We start from the raw sequence: 27,713 nt of genomic DNA on the forward strand, positions 1-27,713 counted from the left end.
ACTTCTATCTCTTTGAACCACTGTTCTCTTGGGTTGTAGACAAACCTAATTTTAACAACATTTAGTCTTCACCAAGTAGTCCAGCCATATTTTAAAGTAACATTCAACACATATCCTCTCTCAAACAGCATGTGAAAACAAGGTAAACAACTGTTGTCTGACACAAATGTATATAAAATTGCTGGGCGGGCTTCTCTACTTTCATGGGTTGCTTCTGAAGTCAACAAAATCTGCCTCAGAGAACAGTTTAAATGACTATGACATGCTGGTCTGATGACACCTTTTTTGAAAACAAACCTAAAAATGTACCCTTTCTTACATTCATGCTCAAACTCAACTAATTCTTATTTGACCTTTATAATTTATTCTAATGAATCCTTTGGGTCCACACAATGCCGTGTAAATTTTGCAGTGGTCTTCAATCAGATAATAAAATCTGACCAGAAAAAATGTATAGATCATAAAATAGTATCAGAAAAGTATAGATCATAAAATAATATCAAGAACATAAAAAGTGGAGTTGCCATGGTACCCTAATTTTGAAAATGTAGAAAGCCATCTAGAATCCTATACTATATGTTTCATGAAACTCTTAAGCATCCACTAGGCCTCAATTTCTTTTTCCTTTAAATCATTTACAATGACAAAACCCACCTTCCTGAGATAGCCTGTAATCAATAGTAAATGAGAGTTACATCATGAGACTGTCAAACTAAACGATGCCTCCATAGGTAAAACCATTTTAAAAATCTTGACATTTTTTCATTCAGTAAAAATGTACTGAGTATTTATTACATACAAGACAATATACTAGACCCAGAGTGCATTTTACTCTAATAATAAAATTACAACCGGCTAGGATCCGAGACCCATTCCTCTACACTAATTTCATGATCAAACTATTTTTTTTTTAATACAGCAGGTTCTTACTTGTCATCCATTTTATACACATCAGTGCATACATGTCAATCCCAATCGCCCAATACATCACACCACCACCACCACCACCACCCCGCCACTTCCCCTCCTTGGTGTCCATATGTTTGTTCTCTACATCTGTGTCTCAATTTCTGCCCTGAAAACCAGTTCATCTGTACCATTTTTCTAGGTTCCACATATACGCGTTAATATACGATATTTGTTTTCCTCTTTCTGACTTACTTCACGCTGTATGACAGTCTCTAGATCCATCCACGCATGACCAAACTATTAATATGACAAAGTAGCAACATACTTGTTGGCTGCTTATGCAAAAACCAAAGAGAAGAGTGATTCCAAAAATTAAGATCTGTGTTGTCTATGATAAAACAATCAGCACATAGTCATGAGTCTCTGCAAGGCAGGGCTGGGACGGCCTCCACTGTGTCAACTGCCCAGAGTCTAGTCCTCTTGTCCCTCCTGCCTCCCTCACAGCTTTAGACACAAACCCTGTATTGACACACTCCAAGTAGATGTTGGATGAGTATAAAAACCCCATCCATCGCCACTGCATGTGGTACAGAAATCAAACTACACTGCAACTATTATCACACCAATTTTTCAACACAGCCAGAGAGAGAACAGGAGAAAAAAGAGCTATCTGAAGTCTGTGTAAATTCAGAATAGAAGGGAAACTAAAATAACCCCTAAACGACTGCCAGTATTACTAACCTGGTCGATTTCCATGAGCTTGGGGTAGGCACCCGGCCATTCTATGGCCACCTTGACGATGTCCGCAGGTGGTGGCATTGCAAATCCCCGCGATGTCCAAAGCCGGTGGAAGCGGGATCCTACAGTGTAGATGGCCACACGTGTCTATACCTAATGAGGAATGACAAAAAGAGAAAGAGAAGTCGCTCAGTGCAGATGCTGGGTGAATTTTGTTTTATCACTTCCTGTTTTCACTGGTGGTTTTGGTACAAGAAACGGCTCTGGGTGCAGAAGACACAGGGTGCCAACTGCACCATTCACGGGTGGCTCCAGAGGAGAGAAGGCAAAGGAGGGGAAGGTGCCAATGCCGTGGAGTTGGAGACGAGGCCCCGGAGAGGCAACAGCCTCCCAAGGCCTCAGTGGGAAGCAAGGCGTCCCTTACTGCCTGCTTCTACTCTGAATGGTGCCCAGGGTCTGAATGAGCCTGGCTCACTCTGCCCAGAAGTGCATGCAAACTCCTCATGATCAGCAGCCTTCGGAAGGACGGATTGTCCAGGAAGTCATGGCCAGGAAGCAGCATATCTTTAAAGTGTTTTCTGTGTGTCACAAATAGAGCTCCTCCGCACTATAGCAACCAAGATATCATAAGGAAGGTGCAATGCCCCAAGGTTCACACACATGCACACACACTCCCTCCCCAAGGCCAGTTCACAAGATGAGAAGAAAATTAACTGTGGTGCCTAGTACAGCATTCAGAACAGACCCTGAATTCTCACTGGAATGAACAGTGTTGCTTTACACAAAGGAAGTAAGATTATCCTCTGCTGCCTCTCTCTCCCAGACTCACTCGTTTCTTTTAGGATAACTTTTTTAACTTAATATTTTGGGGGGCTTCCCTGGTGGCTCAGTGGTTAAGAATTCTCCTGCCAATGCAGGGGACATGGGTTCGAGCCCTGGTCCGGGAAGATCCCACATGCCGCAGAGCAACTAAGCCCGTGCTCCACAACTACTGAGACTGCGCTCTAGAGCCCAAGCTCACTGTAACTAGAGAAAGCCTGCGTGCAGCAACAAAGACACAACGCAGCCAAAAGTAAATAAATAAAATAAATAAATTAAAACAAAATAAATTAATTAATTAATTAAAACTTAATATTTTTGAACAGGTAAAACACTCATGTGATTCCAAACTCGAACGTGTGTGCATGTGTGTGTGTGCATGTAAAGACAGCGTAGAATCTCCCTCCTCCTGAAATGATACACCCACCCAATATTCACTTCTATCCCCACCCCTCCAGCTAGCCACTGTTACTAGTTTATTATGTATCGCTCCAGAACTTCTTCAGGTATGTAAGTCAAATGCAAAAGCATATTATATTTCCCACTTTCTTTACATAAAAGGCAGCATTCTATACCCTGGTTTTTTTTCATTTCATGTATCTTCTAAATCCTTCTATATTAACACAAATTTTGTGTCCTGGTTCCTTCTACAGCTGCATAGTTGTTCTTTGTATCTTTTTTTTTAATATTTTATTTGATTTCTTTATGTTTATCAGCCTTTTATTTTTTTTTTACATCTTTACTGGAGTATAATTGCTTTACAATGTTATGTTAGTTTCTGTTTTACAACAAAGTGAATCAGTTATATGTATATGTATATCCCCATATCCCCTCCCTCTTGAGCCTCCCTCCCACCCTCCCTATCCCACTCCTCTAGGTCATCACAAAGCATCAAGCTGATCTCCCTGTGCTATGAAGCAACTTCCCAGTATCTTATCTGAAGAACCAGTCCCCTGCCGTGGGCCACTGGGTGATCTCTCACCTTTGGCTGTTATAAACAAGCCTCTGGTGAAAAATCTTATGCATACATCATTTTGCTCATGTGCAAGCATATTTTTACAGTAGATTCACAGAAGTAAAATTGTTGGGTCAAAGAGCACAGGCAGTTTTAGATTTTGATAGCCATCTCCAAATATATCTCCATAGTGAGAGTTGTACCAATCTATACTCCCTTTAGCAATGGATGAGGCTTGCCTCTTTACACACAGACTCACCAACAGATTGAACTTTTGCACACCTGATGCATTGAAAAAAAAAATGTATCTCAATGTACTTTCCTTTTATTTAATTTAATTAATTAATTTATTTATTTTTGCCTGCATTGGGTCTACATTGCTGCGTGCGGGCTTTCTCTAGTAGCAGCGAGCCGGGGCTACTCTTCGTTACGGTGTGCGGGTTTCTCACTGTGGTGGTTTCTCTTGCTGCAGAGCATGGGCTCTAGGTGCACGGGCTTCAGTAGCTGCGGTGCGCAGGGTCAGTAGTTGTGGCGCGCGGGCTTAGTTGCTCCACAGCATGTGGGATCTTCCCAGACCAGGGCTCGAACCTGTGTCCCCCGCATTGGCAGGCAGATTCTTAACCACTGCACCACCAGGGAAGTCCTCAACGTACTTTCAGTGTCTATTTCTCTTATTGTGAGAGAGGTTGAATATAAAGATGCAAAGTTCCATGTCTACTTTTCTGTGAACTGTCCAGATACTTTGCCTTTTTTCTACTGGGTTCTTAGCCTTCTTCCAGAAATTGATCTCTGTATGAAGATGCTAATCAAACATGTGCCTCTGGTTCTTTATCAAACCAGAGTGGGCCTTGTCAGTTACTATCCCCCCGGAGCTCAGTGGCCATTGGGCGTGACTAAGATGATAGAGATAGCAGAGTTAATAATAGCAGCCTAATGGCAGTTAATCATAACAACACCAGCAGTTATATGAATAACTAACTTCATCAGAGCTGACAAGTAAAGGAAATGACGCAAAACAGAACCGCTGTCCCTTTGGTCAAGGATGATGAAGACAGCCTTGATCGTCACAGTGTGACGATAATGAGTGCTAACCAGCAGAGGCAAATCTTCAAAGCAGTGGTTCAATAGCTCGTTCAACAAATAATTACTGAGCCTTACTCTGTACTAGCCCCGTTCTCAGTGCTGGGGATACAGCAGCAAATCTACACGTTAGGTGGCGTCAAGGGACATGGACAGAAATGAATCAGGGAAGGAGAATCTGAAGCATGTGAGTATATCTCTGTGGGAGGGGCAGGACTGCAGTCTTAAATAGGGAAACCAGGGAAAGCATCAGTGAGACACAGCATCTGAGTAAAGACCTAGGAGAAGTGAGGAGGTGAGCCATGTGGACATCTGGAGGAATCATGTCACAGGCCAAGGGAACACGTCGACTGAAAAAAAAATGCACAACCTAAAAGTTGAGAGTTATGTTTTATTGATTGGACATTCTTAGGACTTCAAGCCCTGAGGCAGCATCTTACATTACCCTGAGCAAACTGCTCTGAAGAGGAAGGGGGGAGCCAGGATATATAGGAGTTTTTGCAACAACACCAGGAAGTCAGAACAAAGATTACTGTTAATAAAAGACAACTAGATACCTCAAGTTAAAGAATTTAATGCTTTTCTATGCATGGGAAGATGCAAGAGTCTGGGCTCACTGAAATCATTCCTTTGATATGCACCTCAGCTATCTGGGGCCAGTAGTGTTTCCTCATCCAGAGTTTCCTCAAGCTGCACCATAGGGGTTGGCTGCAGTCTGATCACTGCTAGATGGCAAGCGTTCTTTGTTTCCTTCCTGAGTGCCCTCAGGGCTCACAATCAGGGTGGCTGTAATGTGGTAGCTAGATTCTTTGTTTACCAATATGGTAGGCAATATTCTATTTCTCAAACAGCAAGTGCAAAGGCCCTGAGGCAGAAGCATGCCTTGTATGTTCCAGAAAGAGGTGAGTGGCCAAAGCCAAGCAAGTAAGAGCTAGAGTAATAAGAGAATGAGTTCCAGCAGCTGTTGGATCATAACTTGGTAGGTTCATTGACCGTACTCTTGTCTCCCCTAGACACTCCTACACTAACTCTTGGTCGTGACTTCTAAAGAAGAAAGTCCATGTCCATGCACACCTATTCAGAATATAAATTGGTACAACTTTCCAGAGGTACTTTTGGCAGACTGTACCAAAAGCCTTAAAATTCTGTGTTCCCTTTGAGTGATTTTACTTTTCTAGGATGCTTCCTCAAGAAATAATTATTAACTTAACCATAACAATGCCAATTGCTGTTTTGGTTGTAATTCCCCAAACTTGAAAACAATTTAATATTCAACAACAGGGACCTGCTACATAAATTATGGATCTCCTAGGTACAAATACAAGCAGACAATCTGCACTGGGACAGACTTCTTCATAGTCTCTACACTCTTTTAATTCACTTGAGAATTCCAAGGACAGTGTACTTTATCTGTACCAAGTCACTTCAATTCAAGATCTAGATTCAATTACACTTCCTAGAGTAAGAGTTAAGAAAACAGGTTCTAATGTGAAAACAGACTCAGTATAAATATCAGGTAACACTATTCAAAACAAAGAACACATAATCTTGGTGGTTAAGAGAGTAGATAATAGAAATAAAAATGCATTTTGAGCACCTTCCTCCCAACTCTACACAAAATAGTCTAGAATTACACTGAAAGAGGTCATCTGGCCTTCCAGGAATCAAAGGCCAAGCGCACTTTTTTCCTTTTTAACTGATATTTATTTCTCAAAGACTCTTCAGACAAAACCTGTTGAACAGGTGAGAATAGAATAATGCAGTTCTCCCTGTGTCTCTGTGGAGAACAACATTAGAGCAGTGTACAAAGCAGCCATTGAGAGCAAAGAGGCGAGGTGCATCCCTTGGGAACTCACTTAACCAGCCAAATTAGACCTCATCAGTTTTCCCCACGTTAACAAATGGCACAGACAGGGTGCAGCCAGGCTCCCATGGGTAGAGCCAGGTGCACAAGTGCAGAATGAATAATCTGATCCACGTCGTTATCCTCAGAAGTCCACATTTTATCCTCTTGAATTGATATTTCCAAGAGGGAACAGTCAGCTCTGAGGCTTCTATATATAGTCACTGTTGCTACTGATGTAATTCAGAAGAGAAAGTTTGTAGCTCAGGTTTTCTTGCCCTTGGCACTGTTAGCGTTCGGGGCCATAGTCCTTTGCTGTGGGGCTGTCCTGTACATTGTAAGATGGTTCGCAGCATCCCTGGCCTCTACCTACTAGAGGTCAATACTCCTCTTTAGCTGTGACAGTCAGAAATTTCTCCAGACATTGCCAAAAGTCCTCTGCGAGGCAAAATCATCCTCCAGTTAAGTTGTGAGCTACCAAGTTCTCTGGGCAGATTACTAATGATCAGGGAAACCCATGGCTGAACTTCACACAAGACAAACAGTCTCATCAGACTCTCCAAGAAACATCAACACGCAGGCCCAGTGCTTGATCAGGCATAACTGAGATGGAAATGCATTTCTAAATTTCAGTCAACAAATACAATCTCCTAGAGTCTTTGCTTCCCCAGGCACAGCACTCAGGGCACTTGAGTCTTCTGGTCAACCTCCCCCTACCACACCTGGAGCACTCTTATGGCAGGGTGCCCATCCTGAACACAGTTACCTCACCAGGGCACACAAGCATCTCATTCATGGTGTCGGCTGAATGCATACTTTCCACGACTGACATCTCATCAGAGCTACTGGCAATAAAACCAAGTCTAGTCAAAACTGCCCAGTAAATACAAGCTGCATGAATTTGTGTAATAAACTCCTTGATATAATAATTCTTATGCAAGCTAAAATTTAAGAATCACTAAAGGGAAGTGTAGGCTAGACCTTCCAACCACTCTGCCTTGTGGTTCTCCCTACCTAGGGAATGAGTGGAGAATTCTACAATGTTCCTGCTTCACTGCTGATTGATTTACTTTATTCCAGTACCAAGATTCTACAACCTTAATATGCATGTCAAAGAGATTGTTTATAGTTGAGTGAATTAAATGAAAAAAAGGAGTCACTTCTCACTTGGGAGTTAGTTACCAAAATCTGCATGTCAGATGTGACTCTATAACCCCTGAGCAAGTTGAAATTGTCTTTATCATTCTGCTGAATGTCTCCTTCTTATCTTTGGGTCATGTCTCCAAGACAATGGAAAAAAAACACTCTTGATTCCCATCTAGAAATCTGTCTGTCGCTACACATTGTTCTAAGCCCAAAGTGCTACGCGTCTGTGTTGGAAACTCATCTCACTAAAGTGTCTTAAAGATCTGTTACATCCCTCCTTGTTTTTCCAGGCAGCTTGATTAGGTCTTGGAGTTCATAAAATTCCCAAATACCTCACACATTTTTTTCTGCTGAATTTTCCATATAGTTTTAGTTTTGGGTCCCTGGATGGCTTTAAACCCTTTTATCTTATTTCTAGACTTTCTGTTACACCAGCAAACCCTATTAAGAGAATAAAAAGTTAAGCCTATGAGGATGTTCTATAGGACCTGTGTAGTGGGAAAACTAGCACGATTGCCCCGGTGAACTGTGTGCCACCACAAACTCAAAGAGCCTGACAGATGGATCAGCAGAGGCCAAAAGGCAGATCAATGGGAAAGAAACACCAAACAGCTGGAGAAACGATTTGCTTCAACTCCTCTGTCCCTTTTCTCCATAGGCAAGCTGTCCTCTGCCCCACTCACCATCATTATCCACTTATGACAGATAATAGGTTTATAATGATTATGGGAATGAATAGTGGGGGAGGGAGAACTAGTCCCATATTTTAAATGTTAAGTGGTCCTTGACAGAAAAAGAAATAGACAATGTTTTCCCTTGGCATTGGAGTTACATACAAAGGAAAAGGACCTCTGAAAGTGGAACTGAAAGCAGCCTTTCTCTGTGTACTATGTAGAGGAGGGGGGGAAAGAGAAATCAAACAAACAAAAAAAACCTTTCCTCAATCCTCTTAGGTTCAGTAGCTGAGGCATGGAAATTAAACTAACAAAACAAAGATTAACAGGAGAAAAAAAGTTTATTTATTCATGCAATGCCTATACGTGCAGAAGAACTCAGAGATGAGTAACTCAAAGAGATGGTTAAAAGTTGGAGCTCACAAACCATCTTAACAAGGGGTGATAAAGTGTGGAGAAAAGGCTAGACAAAGGACGAGGGGGTTAGGGCTTCTTGGGTGGGGGTAGGGTGGAAATGTGTGTTGTGGAAAGGTAACCTGGAAATATATGGTAAGAAAGGGTTGTTTAGTAAGGTTTGTTATGCCATCTCAAGTCCTCTCAGGTGACAAGAGTTGTCTCTGGAATAGTCCTCTTTCTAATTTGGGAGAGAAGGACATTTTTACAAATGGAAATTTATGCCCTGCTTTTAAGTAGAAAGAAGAAGGGCAGAGAGCTCCTTCTGAATATACTGTTTCTTAATTGCTTTCAGCTCAAAAATAATCCTTAATGCAAAGTGGAATATTTTGAGGTGGCATCTTCCAATCTCCTTTGACGACCCTGTCTGCCTTGAGCCCTCTAGTTTTCTCTTTTGAGGACACCGCCCTGCACCATACACTGTGCCTCAGGAAGGCTCACTGGAAACACATCTGGATAAAAGTTTTGTTCCCCTCTTCTTTGTACAACATTCTTTTTATTCCAAATAGACTTATAGTATCTCAACACCCTAACTGTCTACGTAGAAGGATACAGGACATAGGAGCTGTCAGCTGGACATTACTTGGGATGTTGTGATCATTCAGGCTTGCTGAACTCTGTCTTTGTTTCCCTTCCCAAACATATATCAGGGAGGGACAGACACTCCTCTTTACCAGTCACATAGGTAAGCAATGACTGCCATAGGTAGTGGGCGTGTGCCCCCTGCACTGGAGGGTCCGTATGGAGCGATAAATGGTGGGGCTGCCATCTCAGATTCTCCATCTGCGTTAGGGAACTGATGGCCATTGTGAGAAGAGTGGAGAGCCAAGGAAGAAACTTTACGGCTTCAGAAATGGGGGAACGCTGTGCAAGACACAAGCATTCAGACGAAAGTAAAGAGAATTGAATCAAATGCAGAAACCCAATATTTCATTTTATGGATATGCCGTGCACGAAAGCCTCATGTGGTAATCTCACTATTAACGCGGCCCATTTACTTGCCACGTGGGGCAATGTGAAATTAGATACTCTTGGCTTACTATATGCTGCAAACTTGCAGAGAACAGTGCTTTCACAGCATCTTGAATTCTCATCATGGAGGCTATGGGATAGTTGGCAGAAAGGGGCAGGCACGAGCTGAGAGCAGGCACTAAACTGGGCACTTGAAATACACACTTTCTCACTTATTCCTCACCCCAGCCCCGAGCGACAGCTGGCACTATCTGAAGTAAATGAATGAAGATGCTAAATCTCAGCAGTTTGAATAACTTCCTCCAAATATTTACATACTCTCAAGATGATGGAGGCCTCTCTATCATGATACCTATTGTGGGCTATTGTATGTCCCCCTCCAGATTCACATGTTGAAGTCCCAACTCCTAGTACCTAAGAATGTGACTGTATTTGGAGATTGGGCCTTTAAAGAGGTAATTAAATTAAGATGAGGTCATTAGGGCAGCCCTAATTTCATCTGACTGGTGTCCTTATACGGAGAAGAAATTTGGACCCAGGTACAAAGGGATGACCATTTGAGGACACAGGGAGAAGAGAGCCATCTACAAGCCAAGAAGGGAGACCTCACTTTGCCAACCCTGCCAACACCGTGATCTCAGACTTTCCGCCCCCAGAACTGTGAGGCAATAAATCTGTGTTGCTTAAGCCACTCGGTCTGCAGTACTTTGTCATGGCAGCCCCAGCAAACTCACAACACCAAAAACACAAAACATAAGAGGCTGATAGTTTAACACAAAGATGCTTAAAATCTTCTGCATTCCAAAAAGCACCATAAAAATTTAAAGACAAATAACAATCTGAGAAAATACTTGCAACAACTATGACCCAACCTGGCATAAATATCATTAATAATATAAATTTATAAGAAAAAAATACTTGTACAACCTAAAGGGAAAAAAAAAACAGACAAAGCAATTCACACAAGAGGAAATATATGATCAATAAATACCTAAAAACTTCATGCTTAATAGTAATAAGAGAAACGCAAATTAAAATACAAAAATACCTTTGTTGAGTATCATATCGGTAGAAAAGAAACAAACACTTATTGATTGGTGACACAGCAGGCAAAATAATATTCTCATATATCGTTGCCATCAAGGAAAAAAGATAAAAGCAAAAGCCCTTTGAAAATAAGAAATTAATTTATTTTTAATCCATAAAATTGAGTAATAAATTTGGCTGTTATAATTTCAGTTCTGATGAAACCACTAAAGCAGCATTTCTTAAGCACTGCACTAATGAAATTTTGGACCAGATCCATCCTGGAGACTGCAGGGTGTTTAGCAGCATCCCTGGACTCTATCCATCAGAGGCCAGTAGTACCTCCCAGTCGTGACAATCAGAATGTCTCCAGACATTGCCCAATGTCCCCTGGGGGACAAAATCACCCATGGTTGAGAACCAGGTCACTCAGGTGACTGATTCTAATCTTGCTTTTTAAAAAAACTTTTCATAGAGACCAACTTTACAAAGTGGGTATTAATAGTCATACATATAACATTTTAACTGCAAAAAAGGGAGCTGAGATATAGAGCAAGGATCAATTGAAGAAAACCAACAGGAAAGGGAATTTGACATAAAAACATGAATACCTTGATACCACTTGAGGATAATTTTGGAACATTTTACTCCAGCGTTATTTCCTTCACACACAGCTCTAGCAAGCTCTTGTAGCTTCAGTTTTTGTCCGTCTAGCGGTCTAGTGAGCTTTTCCATCTCTTTTCTTCAGGTAGCAGGCCCTGTCCCACCGGCTACTAACCAAGAACAGGCATGTGGCAGGCCTGGCCAATGACAGCACCCACCTCCCTGGCAACAGTGATTGGTCTATGGGACAGACGGTCCAAGCAAATCGATTTCTGGGGATTGATTTATGAGGCCTTGGAAGGAGAGCGTTCTCTCTTTCTGCAGGGCTTGTTAAGCTGAAGCTGTCCACAGCCATATTCCCTCCAGATAGGGAAGGGCCATCTGCTATAGGAAGGACTGAGGCAAAGAGAAGCAAAGACAAGTAGAGAGGAGAGACAGGAGGGAAGAAAAGCAGCCTCGTTGAGTTTCTGTCTCCTACACGTTTCCTTCTGATCTCTGATCTATCCTAATATCCTTCCTAGATTTATGAACTCTTAAATTCCCTGTTATGCTAAGTGAGTTTGAGTTAGGTTTCCACCACCTGTAATTGAAAACCTCCTAACTAACAAATCAACCCTACCATAACATTTTACTACTCTGAGTTAGAATCCTGCCATTCCCTTAGAGATGACTGGCACACAAAACACACTGAAGTTACACAATCTAACCTCGCAGCCTAGAGGGAATGATATTGTGCTCCCCAATTCTAGAGCTCTGATACCTGTACATGCATATTCCTGACGGAGCCCTTAGTGCCTAGGAGCCACCTTTGCTCTGTTGGACTGCCAACAGCAGTCCTGCCTGCAATTCAGGAATTAGTCTTAGTCTAGCATTTCCCACACAGCACTATTTCTTTGAGATATTAATTAATTTAACGCAAAAAAAAAGTCAAAGCTCTTGTAAAACATTGAATGGATAATAGCTAATAATAATAACTACTTCACGGACTACATACTTTTCATAACAACCTTATGAAATAGGTACCATTTACTAAACCATTTTACAGACGAGGAAACTGAGATGCAGAGACATTTAAGTAAGTTGCCCAAAGTCTCATAGACACCTATGGAGCCCAGCCAGAACTCAATCCACATCGGTCTGATTCCACAGCCCATGGTTTTAATCACTATACCATATTTTGAAAAGGGTTTATTTACTACAGGACTTATCGGGCCTTTAATGTAATGTAGGTGTACTCTGAAATCTTCATATGCAATATACAATATTTCCCAAATGTATCTGTCCAGAAAACTCTTTTATCTTTTTCCTAGAGCATCCAGTGACACCGGTTTCTCATGGGACACACTTTGAGAAGTGATGCTTTGAGTCCATTTGCCTCCTTTGTCTCTCAGGAAAAATGAATTGTTGAATAGTCTTGGCCAGAAATATAGTGGAAAGTGGCAGAGAAAACTCTCTCCTTTAGTCCCGTATTGAATTATCATCACCTGCGTCTACGGGATTGTCTCCAGGAAAGCAGCCCAGTTCTTTGAGTAACTCTTTCCAATTCACACAGGAATTCAACTAACCACAGCTTCTACTGTGCAAACCGTCAGAAGATAAATAACAAAAGAAAGAGAAGATTTGTAATTGTGATAGCTAGAATCTGAACATCTCACTTCTTGCTTTAAATCTCTGGAAGGTGATTCAGGGCACATAAACCCTTCTGGCTCCAGCCTGCCTCTGAGCGCCACAACTCCAGTACACCCTTCCCCACCAAACTGTATCCCTGCGTCCTACCCCCACAGACACAGGCAAAGACTGTAAGTCAGACATGATGACAAATAGGTTTTCCCTTAAGATCATCGATACAGTGCTTTTGCAGTGGCTGATAGGAGCACTGCTTAAAGAAGGCAAGCCCCAGACCGGCCAGGTCAGGATCGCTCTCCGAGTGTACCATGATCTACTGAACGCAGAGGGACAGCACCGAGTAAAATGTTGGCTATCTCTCTCCTCATCAAACTGCTGGCCATTTCCTGGGCTTGCCAAATTCTTGTGGCTCCTGCCTCTGTTCATAATGTTCCCTCTGCGTTCCAGAACGTCTCTTCCTCTCCCTTTGTGTTGGCTTCAAAAATTCCCAACTAGACTTCAAAGCCAATTTCATGTGCCCGCTCCTCTGAGAGATCTCCCTGACCCCAGAGGCTCCAAGGCTAGAAGTAACTGCAGCAACATCTGTCTTCTTAGGTGCTTACAATGCACCAACCAGAGCACCTTTCTACACCTTATGTTATTAGTTTATGAGTTCCCCGAGGGCAGGGGTCATATATCTTACTCATCTCTGTACCTCTGTTCCTGACCAGATGGCATGGCAAACAGCTGCTCAATAAATATTTTTCAGACAAGTGAATAAATAAACGAATGAATCACTCTTTCCTTAAAAGCAAATTCAGAGATTTTTTTTTTTTTTGATGTGAGAAATGACTCAAGCCAATGATGCATTTTTAAAATCCAGAATTCCTTGCACAGAAAACCTTTAGGAGCTTCTTCAAGCAGCACCTAGTCATTTGTCCCACTGGACAGAAACAGAAATGGAGATGCTCACAGGTGAGAGCAGGGCTGATTCCAGATTCATCTTCCTCCCAGAGAAATTCTGTCAAAAACAAGATGAGATCAGAGCCGCTGATTCTCATCCCTTCGACTCTGAGCTCTCTCTCTCACACTCAGGGAATCAGCATCTCAAATGGAAAGTTCATTATTTTCAAACTAATGTACACACTTCCTCCCTTGTTCTGGTTTTTGGATATTTGCTTTTCAAATTCCTTTTCAGCTGTTGTAATGCCAGTGACTGCTCCCCTCCTCCCCCCAGCATCTCTCCCAGCTACCCTCCTCCGGCAATCCCTGTCACTCGGTGATGTGTGCTCACATTCCCCAGTGGGGCAGGCAAAGCTCAGCCTTAGTTCCCTATCTCAGAACCCAGACTCGAGGCCACAGGAAACGCTGGAGCACTTCCACCATCCTGTGAGCCAAACACTCAAAGTTTCCAAACCTGCTGATCAAAAAACAATACGCAAAACCTCTCTCCTTCCCTCTCCAGCAACAGCAGAGCCCTAAAGGCCACCCTAGGAAATTCGATTGCATCAGATTAGCAGTGAGGGCCTTCTGCAGAAGGCGGGTGCTGGGCTGTGCTTCCACAGGCTTCCACCTGACAACTCAGCATAGTTAGTCATACTGAACGGCAGTGCCTGACGCAATGCCACACGCCCCACGCACACAGGATAGCAATAGCCTCTGTCTTTTTCTCCCTCCTCTGGCGTTTTAGGTTTTATTCTTCAGATGAGCTCAGGCATGTGAGTGAGTGTTGTCAGACGTCTGCCTGGGTTAATCCTGGCTCTCCATGTCCACAGCTCTGTGGATCTGGACGAGTTACATAACATGGCTCACCCTCAACGTCCTCATCTGTAAAACTGGAGCAACAGTAGAACCTTTCTCATAGGATTGCAGTGAAGACTAAACACATAAAGCAACGAGAACAGGGTCTGCTGTGGCATTATGATGACTATTCATTTACCAGGCATGCGGTACCTGGATGAATAAACTGGGTGATGCTGTCTGTTGCCTCCTCTAGTGAAACACACGCAGGTCCCACTGCACGGCAATTTTTTTTCCCTTAAGCACCATAATAGAGGTGGACAAACTGTTATGAGGGTCGAGAGGGAATGATAATTCAGCCTGAACCTCCATGGAGGTTTTAGAGATTTGAACTTTTTTTTTTTTTTATGGGTTTTAAAGGATGAGCAAAAGTTTCTAGGTAAGTGACCGGGTTGGGAGGAGTTGGAAGAGGAAGGTTAGGGTTAAGATTCTAGAAGGATTAACCTGCACTGCAAAGGCAGGAAGTCACAGAGAACCGCCTGAGCAGATAACCTGCTGAAACAGAAGAGACCCATTTTCTCTCCTGACCACAGGCCTAGGTCTCCCAGGAAGGTTCTCTGAGTATAGGGAGGTGACCGGGACTCGGCTTCTTCTAGACCCTTTCTCCGCAAGGAGAAGTGGATGAGGTCTTCAGTCATGAGGCAGTTAATAGTCCCCAAACAAGGACCAAAGGGGTGCTCTCTGCACAGCAGGGGGGTTTGCCCCAGTTACTGCATAGCCTCCCCAGCTGTGTGTCCTAGCAGCTATGCAGAAGCTGAGGTTTCAGTGGGGATAAAGGCCCAGTGGCCAATGATTACACAGCTCCTCTTGTGGCTCTAAACAGAAGAAACTCAAAACGTTTCTTAGGAAAGATTTTGTTAGAAAACATGAATTTCCACCATTTTCAGGGTTTTAGGTAGTTTATTCCTCTGGTTACCAGGCACAAACCCACACACCCCAAAAACACAAGCAGAAACAAAAGACTGCAGGTTTTTCGCTATCTCTTTCACCTTAGGAGGTGCTATCAAAACTCCCTAGATTGTAGGAGAGAAGTCTCTTCCTTCTGGTTTTTATCCGGGTTCCCTCACAAGTTTGCTGCAGTTTATCTTAAGATAAAATACTATCAGAGGACGTGCTAGCAGCAAGGACAGGTGGCCACACTTTGAAGAGTGTTTCACAGAAACACCAAGATAACAGTGGATCCAGGGGGCCAGTGTTCCTTGTGGATGGGGGAACAAAAGGATTGCTCTTCCACACATATGTATATATGAATCCAGAAACTCCTTACCATGTTTATTTAAAAATCAAACCTGTGGGGGCTTCCCTGGTGGCGCAGTGGTTAAGAATCCACCTGTCAATGCAGGGGACACGGGTTCGAGCCCTGGTCCAGGAAGATCCCACATGCCGAGGAGCAACTAAACCCGTGCGCCGCAACTACTGAGGGTGCGCTCTAGAGCCCACGAGCCACAACTGCTGAAGCCCACGCGCCTGGAACCCGTGCTCCGCAACAAGAGAAGCCACCACAATGGGAAGCCCGCGCACCGCAACGAAGAATGGCCTCTGCTCGCAGCAACTGGAGAAAAGCCCGCACGCAGCAACAAAGACCCAATGCAGACAAAAATAAAAATAAATACATTTTAAAAAATAAAATAAAACCAGGGTACACACTGGGGGAAAGGTGGCCTGCAGTTCTATTCTGAAAGCCAGTATTACTGATTACACCTTGAGGTTACTGATATCCAGAAGATCACATTCTGGATAGATTTTTTTTTAAAATGCTTTTCCCCTTCACTTTTCACTGGGCAGAGCTTCCCTACAAACTGTCTGCACGCCCTGGGAAGCGGTGAGATTAAAAACTGATAAGAGGAAGATAGAAGGATTCCAACTCAGTGTGGCAGTTTGCTAACTGAGTACCTTTTAACATTTATGTTGGTTAACTAACAGCATGCTGATGATTTAAGATTCTTTTTAGTTAGCAGATGCAAACTATTATATATATAGAATGGATAAACAACGAGGTCCTACTGTATAGCACAGAGAACTATATCTAATATCTTGTGATAAACCATAATGGAAAAGAATATAAAAAAGGAATGTATACATATGTATAACTGAATCACTTTGCTGTACAACAGAACTAACACAACATTGTAAATCAACTATACGTCAATTAAAAGTATTTTAAAGATTCTTTTTATCTGTACTCAGTTCTAGCAAACTTCAGACTCAACCTGCTAATATCTGTTTTGATAAGGACTCAGTCATACAAAAAAACAAACCAACAAACCGATAATAATAAAAACAACCCTGCACACACACACAAAACCCAGCTAGATTAGTGAAGGAGATTGTGAAGAAAATTAGAAAGAACTGCCCTGCACCTTATGTTCCTACTGTAATATACTTTGCCTTGCCTAGAAAAAAGGTCAGATATTATAAATCTTTGTGGAACACTTGAGTTCTGCTGACAGGTCTGGTAGTGGGGTCAGATTCTAGGGCCTAATTACCTGAAGCATGAATTTAATAAATGAGGTCAAGGAAAATCAGATTCCACTTGACACCTAAGAATCTTACTTTTTTCAGCTTTGCAAATCACAGCCAACGGCTTCAAACTTTATAGAGGCAAGATGGCATAAGAAAGAGGACGGGTTTTAGAGTCAGACATATCTGGATTTGAATGCAAAAGTGGGTGATGTTTTGAGTCAGGGCACAAGATAAGCAGATTTGCATTCTGCCTCAGCCTATCGGAGAGCAGACTGGAATGGGGCAAGGATGGATTGGTAAGGCTTGGTAAGACTGATGGCAATGGCTTGGGCTGGGGTGGTGGCCTTGTAGATGGAGAAGGTGAAGGACTTATGAGCTGTTTTTAGAAATAAAAATCAACAGAAATTGATGATAAACTGAATCTAGGGGAAGAGGGAGAAGCTGGAGTCAAGGGTGAGCCAGGATTCTGACTTACACAACAGAATAGATGGTGATGCCATTACTGAGATAGGAATACTCCAAAAGGAAGACGCATCCCAGCCAATTTGTTGACCACTACTGAGTAGACTCACCTGGATGACCCAGTAGTAAAGTCCAAGCCTCTAGTACAAGAGACACCCCTCCTCTTCTCTGTAAACCTAATCTGCTTTACGGCAGATTACCTCTAAAACTCATGGCCACTTCCTTCTTACTAAGTTGAGAGGCGGCAGAGTATAGCAGTTATGGCCACAGACTGGACTCAGATTGCTTGTATTCTAATCCTAGTTTCACTGCCTCCTAACCTGAGGCCTTGGGGAAATTGCTCTCTGTGCCTCAGTTTACTCAACTCTAAAATGGAGAAAAACACAGTAACTATCTCACAGCTTTCTTGAGATGAGTAATAAGATGATGATGGTAATAGCTAATGTTTAAATAACTTATTTTGTGCCAGGTACCCTACTGAACAGTTCACGTATTTTAACTCATTCAGTCTACCCATCAGCCCTGTGACATAGGTGCCATTATAATCCCCATTCTAAAAATGAAGAAATGGAGTTACTGAGGAAACCAGCCACTAACTTGGCTTGTTAGCAATCTATTCAGTCCAAAGTCTGTGCTCAGACCATTATATTCAACTTCCTCTGACTTTTAACACACACAAAGTGCTTAGAACAGGGCCTGGCACAAACTGACAACCGGCCACCATTAGCCCTATGAATCAGCAAATCTAGGCTTTTACAACCAATATGGTTCACAAGAAAGAAGGCATTAAACGCTTTTTCCATCGTGGATCCCTACGGCACCTTCCCATCTCATACTTACATAATATTGACGGTGACTTCCTGAACTCGCTCTGACTTTGACCCCGTGGACAGGAATCCTACAGCCTGAGTTTTTCAGGCTTATCACAGACATACCTCTTGATGCTGTGACAGAACCTGCAACTTGAAAGGCACTTTGAGACACAGCTCTGCAGGAAAAGTACCCCCTGACTGCGATCATAACTTCCGGTGAGTTTAGACAGGGATCTTTTCACAACCTCTATCTTTCTACCTTTTCTCCTAATGGATAAACTTTGTGTGAGTTTATCCCTCTCTCCCCCAGAGAAAGAACAGAGGGATTCTTTTATAAGCAGGTAAAATGATTTTATTTCCACTAACAAGGAATAATCTTAATTGACACCTAGCTCTGTCAGAGTACAGCCTCAGAACAAGTACTCAGAACTGAAATAATGACTTTTCGGTAGCAGGCCTCAGCATTTAATGAGCTTATTATGGCAAAGAACCTAAATAGCAAATCAATTTACTCAGGTACAAGAGAGTTCACTGGGGAGTTACACAGCTTAAAATGAAAGTTTATGAAATTCCGCTGAGATTTTTTTAAAAAAATAAGGTAGACATTTCAAACATCTACTTTAAAAACTTCCAGGCAAAAGTTAATTCAGGGACTTCCCTGGTGGCTCTGTGGTTAAAACCCTGCACTCCCAATGCAGGGGGCCTGGGTTCAATCCCTGGTCAGGGAACTAGATCCCACATGCATGCCTCAACTAAGAGTTCACATGCCACAACTAAGGAACCGGCGAGCCGCAACTAAGGAGCCCTCCTGCTGCAACTAAGACCCAGCACAACCAAATAAATAAATATTTTTTTAAAAAATTAATTCAGCCATGCATTAAAGCATAAAACAAGCTTAGGGGCCAAGAGACACAAATTTCTTATTTTGAGAAAAATCCAGGGTTTGCTTGAGGGTACTCCTTGGCATACCCACCAGGAGGTAGGTGACTGTCTATTCAAAAGTGGGATCAGGGCTTCCCTGGTGGCGCAGTGGTTGAGAGTCCACCTGCCGATGCAGGGGACATGGGTTCGTGCCCCGGTCCGGGAAGATCCCACATGCCGCGGAGCGGCTGGGCCCGTGAGCCATGGCCACTGAGCCTGCGCGTCCGGAGCCTGTGCTCCGCAACGAGACAGGCCACAGCAGTGAGAGGCCCGTGTACCACAAAGAAAAAAAGAAAAAAAAAAAAGTGGGATCAAATTAAGCTCCTCAAATTTCAAAAGGATTTCAACCCAATCCCCAGATCAACTGACTGGTTAAGGTACATGTGGTTGCAAGCAACTGCCAGGAACAAAGAGTAATTGCTCTGCACCCTTATCAGTAGGAATAATGTTGAACTCACTGCCATCTACACAGTTGGGGACTGCATTGTTTTCAATGGGAGAATGTTATAAACAGACATAAGGTTTACTAACAGGAAATTGATTTAATCACTTATGGTATTCATAAAACTTTAAGATGGAATAAGCACTGGTGAAGGATAATATCCTCCCAGCATGCCAAACTAGAACCCTCAATACATTTTTCCCTTAGAATCAAATTCTCCAATCAGTTTTTATCTCTTTCTTTATTTTTTATTTTTTATTTTTTCCGGTACGCGGGCCTCTCACTGTTGTGGCCTCTCCCGCTGCGGAGCACAGGCTCCAGACACACAGGCTCAGCGGCCATGGCTCACGGGCCCGACCGCTCCGCGGCATGTGGGATCCTCCCGGACCGGGACACGAACCCGCGTCCCCTGCATCGGCAGGCGGACTCTCAATCACTGCGCCACCAGGGAGGCCCTATCTCTTTCTTTATTAATACAAAATGAGACTCCAGAGATACTCAGGGGGCCCTCATAAGGCTGTGTGTCTAACATCAATTCTGCCAAATATAGTATTGACTCTATGACTAAAAGTGTTCCAAGTTTCAAACAAAGATCTAGAGTGTTAAAACAGACTTATGCTTATATTAAGGATCTTCTGAAGAGTTTTACTCAAACTTGACCATTTTTGCTTTCACCTAAATGTTAATCCAATTGGGAAAAGAGATTTCTTTCCATATTTATTTGTTCATTTCAAAAACCTTTAACGTATAGGAAAAATAATGGATGAGTTCTATAAGACATGCTTTAGTACTTTAATTCTGGTCTTTATTTCTGCTCTCAAAATTTTTTTCCAGAATCCTTACTTTTAATAATTAAAATTAAAATAAAAGTTCAAGTCAAACCAAATCTCTTCTTCCTTTCATTTCACCATCTTAAAATTTGGCAAGTTTTGCTTGAGAAAATGGAACACACTAGAGTGCTTTTGTGGACACATCCTGTTTTTCAGGTGCAAGACAGCTCAGGATATTTCCTGTTCCACCACCATTGATGGAAAAATAACTCAAAAAGTGAATCCTACTGAAAGTGGGTCAGAAGCATCTTCTTAACAAAGCTCAGAATGTTTTTATAAACTCTTATACGTCTCACACTTGGAACTTGCTAAAGATAAGCTCTGAATGGTGTCCAAAACATCTTTATATTTGGCGGTTGTGAATGACTATCATAACTTGAAAGGTGAGAAATGCAGGTAAGTTTTTAGCTTTTACCAAATAAAAAGTTCTTCACTCCCACAGGTTTACATCTGAGCCTGCATGAAATGGGAAAGCAATCGTAGTTTTCCTGTCTATTCCCATCGATTCGGAAACACATCCACTTTTATTGAAGTGACTTATAATATCAGGGCACATTTCCACTTTGTGTTTTAAATTCTAAGTTGTGGTCCTAAATTCCTAGAGTAATCAAAGGCTGTGAAACTTCACAGAATGAAGAGTCTTTTAAAAGGGCACCTGAAAATAAAAGAAGTTGTTTTGGTGAGCACTGATCAACTGCCAAGCTTGCTGCTGCAGGGGATCATGTTTGAAGTGTGAGGAGACAGGAATGAAGCCAGAAGTTCAGCTCTCAACAGGGAAGAGACACATCCAAGCTCCCTCTGGTTAGTGTTGGCCAGCACCAAAGCAGCCGCAGGATACAAAGGCAGCAGGAGATCTGCTCAACACCGGTACCTGGAGAAGCACTCCTCATTAGAAAAAGCAGAAGAGAAGATCGTCTTCTACTGCAGAACTGACTATTCTCAAATACCAACTACTCATCTCAGTCATTAATTCTTCAGACCAAAACTTTGATCTCAGTGATGGTAAAAGTTCAAACCCAGTGTGAAGATACAGAAAAAAATGTGGCTTCTGAGGTAAAGTGAAGAGCTGAAGAACTAACCAACCAGTTAATCAATGCGGCACATCTGAAGATTCTTCTTTTCCTCAAGTGGACTCTTTTCTCTCCATTACTTGTAATTACTCCAACTCATCACTTAGCTTTTGCTAGGCAGATAGAGACATAGTAAAGTATCGCCATGAGCACCGTTATCCTTCCTGTGTTGTCGTAATATCAACTACGTGCAATGATTTTAAGCTTCACAAGTATAAAAATGTAAAATCGTTAATATTCACTGTATAACCTACTAAAGATTGCAACAACTACATTGATAAGAAAACATCAGATGGATGAGTCACCAAACTAGATTTCACTTCCATCCACCACTTACAGGGACCTCTCCACCAATGAGGTTCCTACTGTTATTAAAATGACCTAGAAGTTGTTTCTAAATTCTAAGCAGAAAACCCCATCAAACTCAAAAGAGGCTAAAGGATGAGAAGGAAAATTCAGAAAAAGTATCCTTACTTTTGCCCCTCAATTTTCATAATTGTGCCATTTTTCTAAAAGATGAAGGAAGAAACCACAGTCATATTTAGGTGGTCTCAATGGAATGTCCAGTATATTTTTTCTTCAAAGTTAGATTATGTTGCATACAACAAAAATAAACATTATTAGCAATAACTATTTTATATCAGACTTCAGTATTAGCTATTTCTCACATATTAAAACAGACAAACCAAACCTTCCAACATCCATCTCATTTCATCACACATAGAATCTCTGTGAGACAGGGAGGCAAATACTGTTACACAGGTAGCAGACTGAGGCATAGAAGTTAAGATCCAGCTCAAAATAAGATTAGTTCCAATCTCCTAACACCTAGTGTTCAGAACAGTAGCTGAAGTAAGACAAAGTTAGGAATCATGAACGAATCATTTACACTTGACTAAGTTATATGTTACCACTTGAAGAGAGGAAGTCAGACTCCGAGAATTTCTAACCCTCACACTAACGAGCCTCATCCATGGAGCATTTCAAGGCTGGGAAGACAACTAGCTTACACTTGCCCTTCTCCAGGTTTCATTCCTCTAGAGTCCTTGCAGAACAGCAGCATCTCCCAGCATGATGCCAAGAACCTGACCCAGTTCAGTGACAGTGTTCCCCATACACCTCTAAGGGAGAAAGAGAGATTCTCTATTTGTCTCATAAATATTAACACAGGTTTTTCCTTCCATCAATCATGGAGCCTGGAGACTCTGACACAAGAGTGAAAGAAACTTAGGCTGCTGCTCTCAAGGAGTTTACATTCTTATTCTCAACAACTGGATAATGGACTGAAACAGTAAAAGAACAAAAAGATACCAGATGCTACTGAATTACTTCATACCTACCTAATTCCATTATGGCAATCAGAATAGGAAAGCAGAGGGCTTCCCTGGTGGCGCAGTGGTTGAGAGTCCGCCTGCCGATGCAGGGGATACGGGTTTGTGCCCTGGTCTGGAAAGATCCCACATGCCGCGGAGCGGCTGGGCCCGTGAGCCATGGCTGCTGAGCCTGCGTGTCCAGAGCCTGTGCTCCGCAACGGGAGAGACCAAAACAGTGAGAGGCCCGTGTACCGCAAACAAAATAAATAAATAAAAATTAAAATTAAAAAAGAAAAAGAATAGGAAAGCAAAATCTATAGGATGAGTTTTTACAAGCCCAACATTTTCTGGCCTCTGCCTCTTTCTCTGTCCCCACCTCCTACTCTGCTCCTTTTTGTTCAGTCTCCTCTGACCACCCAGGAAGTCTTGAAGTTCTTCAGATTTATCACACTTTCCACCCACTGTTCCCACAACTTCCCATAACTGGCATGTTCACCGAATTCAGGACTCAGCCCAAATGTCATCTCCTCAGAGAAGCCTTCTCTACGTGACCTAATGCCAGTAAAATTGGCACACACACCCCAGCACACACATTCCCAGTCATCCTCTCCCTCTCTCTCTCACTCACTCCCCTTCACTCATCACTTATCACTACCTTGCAACATATTATATATTCATCTGTTTATTGTGATTCCACGCCAGAGTAAGCTCTATGAGGGCAGGGATGCTGTATTCTTCACTATTATGTCTATAGTCACATAGTATATTCTCAATGAATATTTGGTGAATGAGGAAGTGAATAAATGAATAAATTGATCGGATTCTGAGGAAGTCATTTATTTCTTAGATGCTTTAAGGCAATTCCTCAGAAATACAGTGAAAAATAACAGGTTGCAGATTAAATTCAATAAGTGTGTGAACTGGAGAGACTGGGGAAGGCAATAGAAGAAAGAATTGGTTACTTAAGAATGGTGCAAATTAAGTATTACCAGAGTGTAGTTGGAAAAATTGGTGGGCACCAGACTTGGGCTCCAGTCACAGTCATGGAATCAGAATGCTCTAAACAAGAAAAAAAAGCTGGGAATAATAACCAAAATGATGTGATGTATGTGAAATTGTTTTATAGCAATATAAACAAGTAGAAATAAGCATACAGCAATCACATGTTACTTCCCCCTACCTTCCCCTCTCCACTAACAACCACTGCAGGCATCTTCATCAATCACAAATAATAAACTTAACTCCTCTGTGCCATAACTAAACAGGACATCAGAATCGCCAACACATTAGTAAATCATAATTTTTTAAAGCTTTTAGCAAAGTAGACAAATTAGGAGTAGAGCAGAATTTTCTTCCTAAAGGATGTCTACAAAAAACAATAATCATTCTTAATGATGAACCATCAAGCTTTCCCTTTAAAATCAAAACCAAGGCAAGGAAGTCAAATAGCACAACCTCTATTAAATATTGTATGGGAGGTCTCAGCCTACACAATAAGACAAGAAAAACAAACAAGCATTATAAGGATTGGAAGGGAGAGAAAGCAGATTTGTCATTATTTGGATGATATGATTGTCTACTAGAAACCTTATTAGTATTAATAAGACATTTGTCAAGGTTTCTGCATATAAGATCAAAATACAGAAGTGATTTACATTTCTATACACCAGCAAGAAAGCATTAAAAATAGCAGTCTTTTAAATATACAATAACAAAAGAGATTTTTACAAAATCTTTCTGTATAAGATAATAAAATTTATTGAAAAATATTAAACACCAAATAAATGGACAGATATCTAAAGTTTATGAATAAGAGGAATCAACATTGTAAAGACATCAACAAGGACATATAACACACATAAAGGCTGGAGAAATGTCTACAGACAGACAGAAGCTTGCTATATGCTAAGGCTGACACTGCAGACCAGTGTGGGGAAAAATGAACTATTTAATAAATGGCTCTGGAACAATGAAGGAAAAAATTAAATTCAACCCCTGCCTCACAATTTACATTAAATGGAACCATTCCTGAGATTAAGTATTAAAATGAACAGAAAGAAAATCTTTAAAAATATATACAAGAACATCTTAATTATCATAGGGTAAGAAGGATACCTTACACAAGATATAAATAGTCCAAAACATAAAGAAAATGATCAATTCACCAATATAATGAAAAACTATTTATCAAAAGGTACCATAAGAAAAATACAATATAAAAATATGTCATATATTGAGAAGATATATGTAACATAATGAACAAAGACTTAATACATATAATATATAAAGAATTCCAATGAATCAATATGAAAAGAATATGCAAGCCAAAAGGTATACCCAGGCATTTCATCCAAGAGAAAGTATGAAGGTCAATAAACCTATGAAAAGATGGTCAACTTCATAAGTAATTGAAGAAATGCAAAGAAACCTCAATATAACACCATTTTATACCCATGAGACTAGAAAATTTATACAACCTGACAATCTCAAGTACTGACAAATAGGTGAAGAAACAGGAAGTTTCATATAGCCATGGGAAGAATTTAAATTAGCACAACTACTTTAGGAATACACTATCATTGCCTAGTAAAGCCATGGGTTGTACACACTAAAACATGGCTCCTCCTCCTGGGTATACATCCTGGAGAAACTCTTGATCATCTAGGAGAAGTGTACAAAAATATTCACAGCATCACCCTAACAGCAAGAAACTGGAAACAACTCAAATAAATGCCTAACCCAAGAAAAATAAACTGCAGCATATCCATAAAGAAGAATATACTATAAAGAGTGAAAATGAACTACAGCTACCAATACATACATCAACATGAGTGAATCGCAAAAACATAATTTTAATGTTGAGCAAGTCACAGAAAAGATCATAAAGAATAATTCAATTTTTTATAAAGTTGCAAAATATAGTTTATATTTGTGTAACTCTAAAAATTAAACAAAAAATCATTAATAAAATATTCAAGACAAAGGTTACAAGGTTGAGGGAATGAAATGGGATCAGGGCTTCAAAGGCACTGGTGATGTTCTATTTCTTAGGCTGGGTGGTAGGTACCTGGGTATTAATTTTATTATTCTTCATTAAACAATATAGATCTTTTATATATCATCATTTGCCTATATAGTGCACTTAATAAAATTATAGAATTCCATCATAATTTATTAAAATAAAAATGTTAGATCTAGAGGAACCAAGATGGCAGAGTAGAAGGACGTGCTCTCACTCCCTCTTGCGAGAACACCAGAATCACAACTAGCTGCTTGACAATCATTGACAGGAAGACACTGGAACTCACCAAAAAAGATACCCCACATCCAAAGACAAAGGAGAAGCCACAATGAGATGGTAGGAGGGGTGCAGTCACAGTAAAATCAAATCCCATAACTGCTGGATGGGTGACTCACAGACTGGAGAACACTTATACCACAGAAGTCCACCCACTGGAGTGAAGGTTCTGAGCCCCACGTCAGGCTTCCCAACCTGGGGGTCCGGCAACAGGAGGAGGAATTCCGAGAGAATCAGACTTTGAAGGCCAGTGGGAATTGATTGCAGGACTTTGATAGGACTGGGGGAAACAGAGACTCCACTCTTGGAGGGCACACACAAAGCAGTGTGCACATCGGGACCCAGGGGAAGGAGCAGTGACCCCAGGGGAGACTGAACCAGACCTACCTGCTACTGCTGGAGGGTCTACTGTAGAGGTGGGGCAGGGGGGGTGGCTGTGGCTTACAGTGAGGACAAGAACACTGGCAGCAGGAGTTCTGGGAAGTACTCCTTGGCGTGAGCCCTCCCAGAGTCTGTCATTAGACGCACCAAAAAGCCCAGGTAGGGTCCAGTATTGAGTTGTCTCAGGCCAAACAACCAACAGGGAGGGAACCCAGCCGCACCCATCAGCAGTCAAGTGGATAAAAGTTTTACTGAGCTCTGCTCAACAGAGCGACAGTCAGCTCTACCCACCACCAGTCCCTCCCATCCTGAAACTTACACAAGCCTCTTAGATAGCCTCATCCACCAGAGGGCAGAGAGCAGAAGCAAGAAGAACTACAATACTGCAGCCTGTGGAACAAAAAGCACATTCACAGAAAGACAGACAAGATGAAAAGGCAGAGGGCTATGTACAAGATGAAGTAACAAGATAAAACCCCAGAAAAGCAACTAAATGAAGTGGAGATAGGCAACCTTCCAGAAAAAGAATTCAGAATAATGATAGTGAAGATGATCCAGGACCACGGAAAAACAATGGCGGCAAAGATCAAGAAGATGCAAGAAATGTTTAACAAAGACCTAGAAGAATTAAAGAACAAACAAACAGAGATGAACAATACAATAACTGAAATGAAAACTACACTAGAAGGAATCAATAGCAGAATAACTGAGGCAGAAGAACGGATAAGTGACCTGGAAGACCGAATGGTGGAATTCACTGCTGTGGAACAAATTAAGAAAAAAGAATGAAAAGAAATGAAGACAGCCTAAGAGACCTCTGGGACAACAAGCTAGAGACAAATGACAATGAAAACACGATGATCCAAAACCTAATGGACACAGCAAAAGCAGTTCTAAGAGGGTTGTTTACAGCTATACAAGCATAACTCAAGAAAGAAGAAAAATCTCAAATAAACAATTTAACCTTACACCTAAAGGAACTAGAGAAAGAAGAACAAACAAAACCCAAAGTTAGCAGAAGGAAAGAAATCATAATTTTCAGGTCAGAAATAAATGAAAAAGAAATGAAGGAAACGATAGCAAAGATCAATAAAACTA

General features: G+C 41.6%; 1 protein-coding gene across 1 annotated transcript in view; it reads right to left on the bottom strand.

Annotated features, from left to right (window-relative positions):
* ELMO1 (engulfment and cell motility 1) overlaps nt 1-27,713 on the bottom strand; it is a 537,648-nt gene that overhangs the window by 438,339 nt on the left and 71,596 nt on the right. Inside the window, exon 2 of the mRNA XM_024768877.1 lies at nt 1,651-1,800. Within this exon, the coding sequence (XP_024624645.1) occupies nt 1,651-1,728 (78 nt within the window). The 5' untranslated portion in view covers nt 1,729-1,800. The remainder of the gene's footprint in view (nt 1-1,650; nt 1,801-27,713) is intronic.

Source organism: Neophocaena asiaeorientalis, unplaced genomic scaffold (assembly GCF_003031525.2).
Source record: "Neophocaena asiaeorientalis asiaeorientalis breed wild unplaced genomic scaffold, Neophocaena_asiaeorientalis_V1.1 scaffold314, whole genome shotgun sequence".
NCBI classification, from domain to species: Eukaryota; Metazoa; Chordata; class Mammalia; order Artiodactyla; family Phocoenidae; genus Neophocaena; species Neophocaena asiaeorientalis.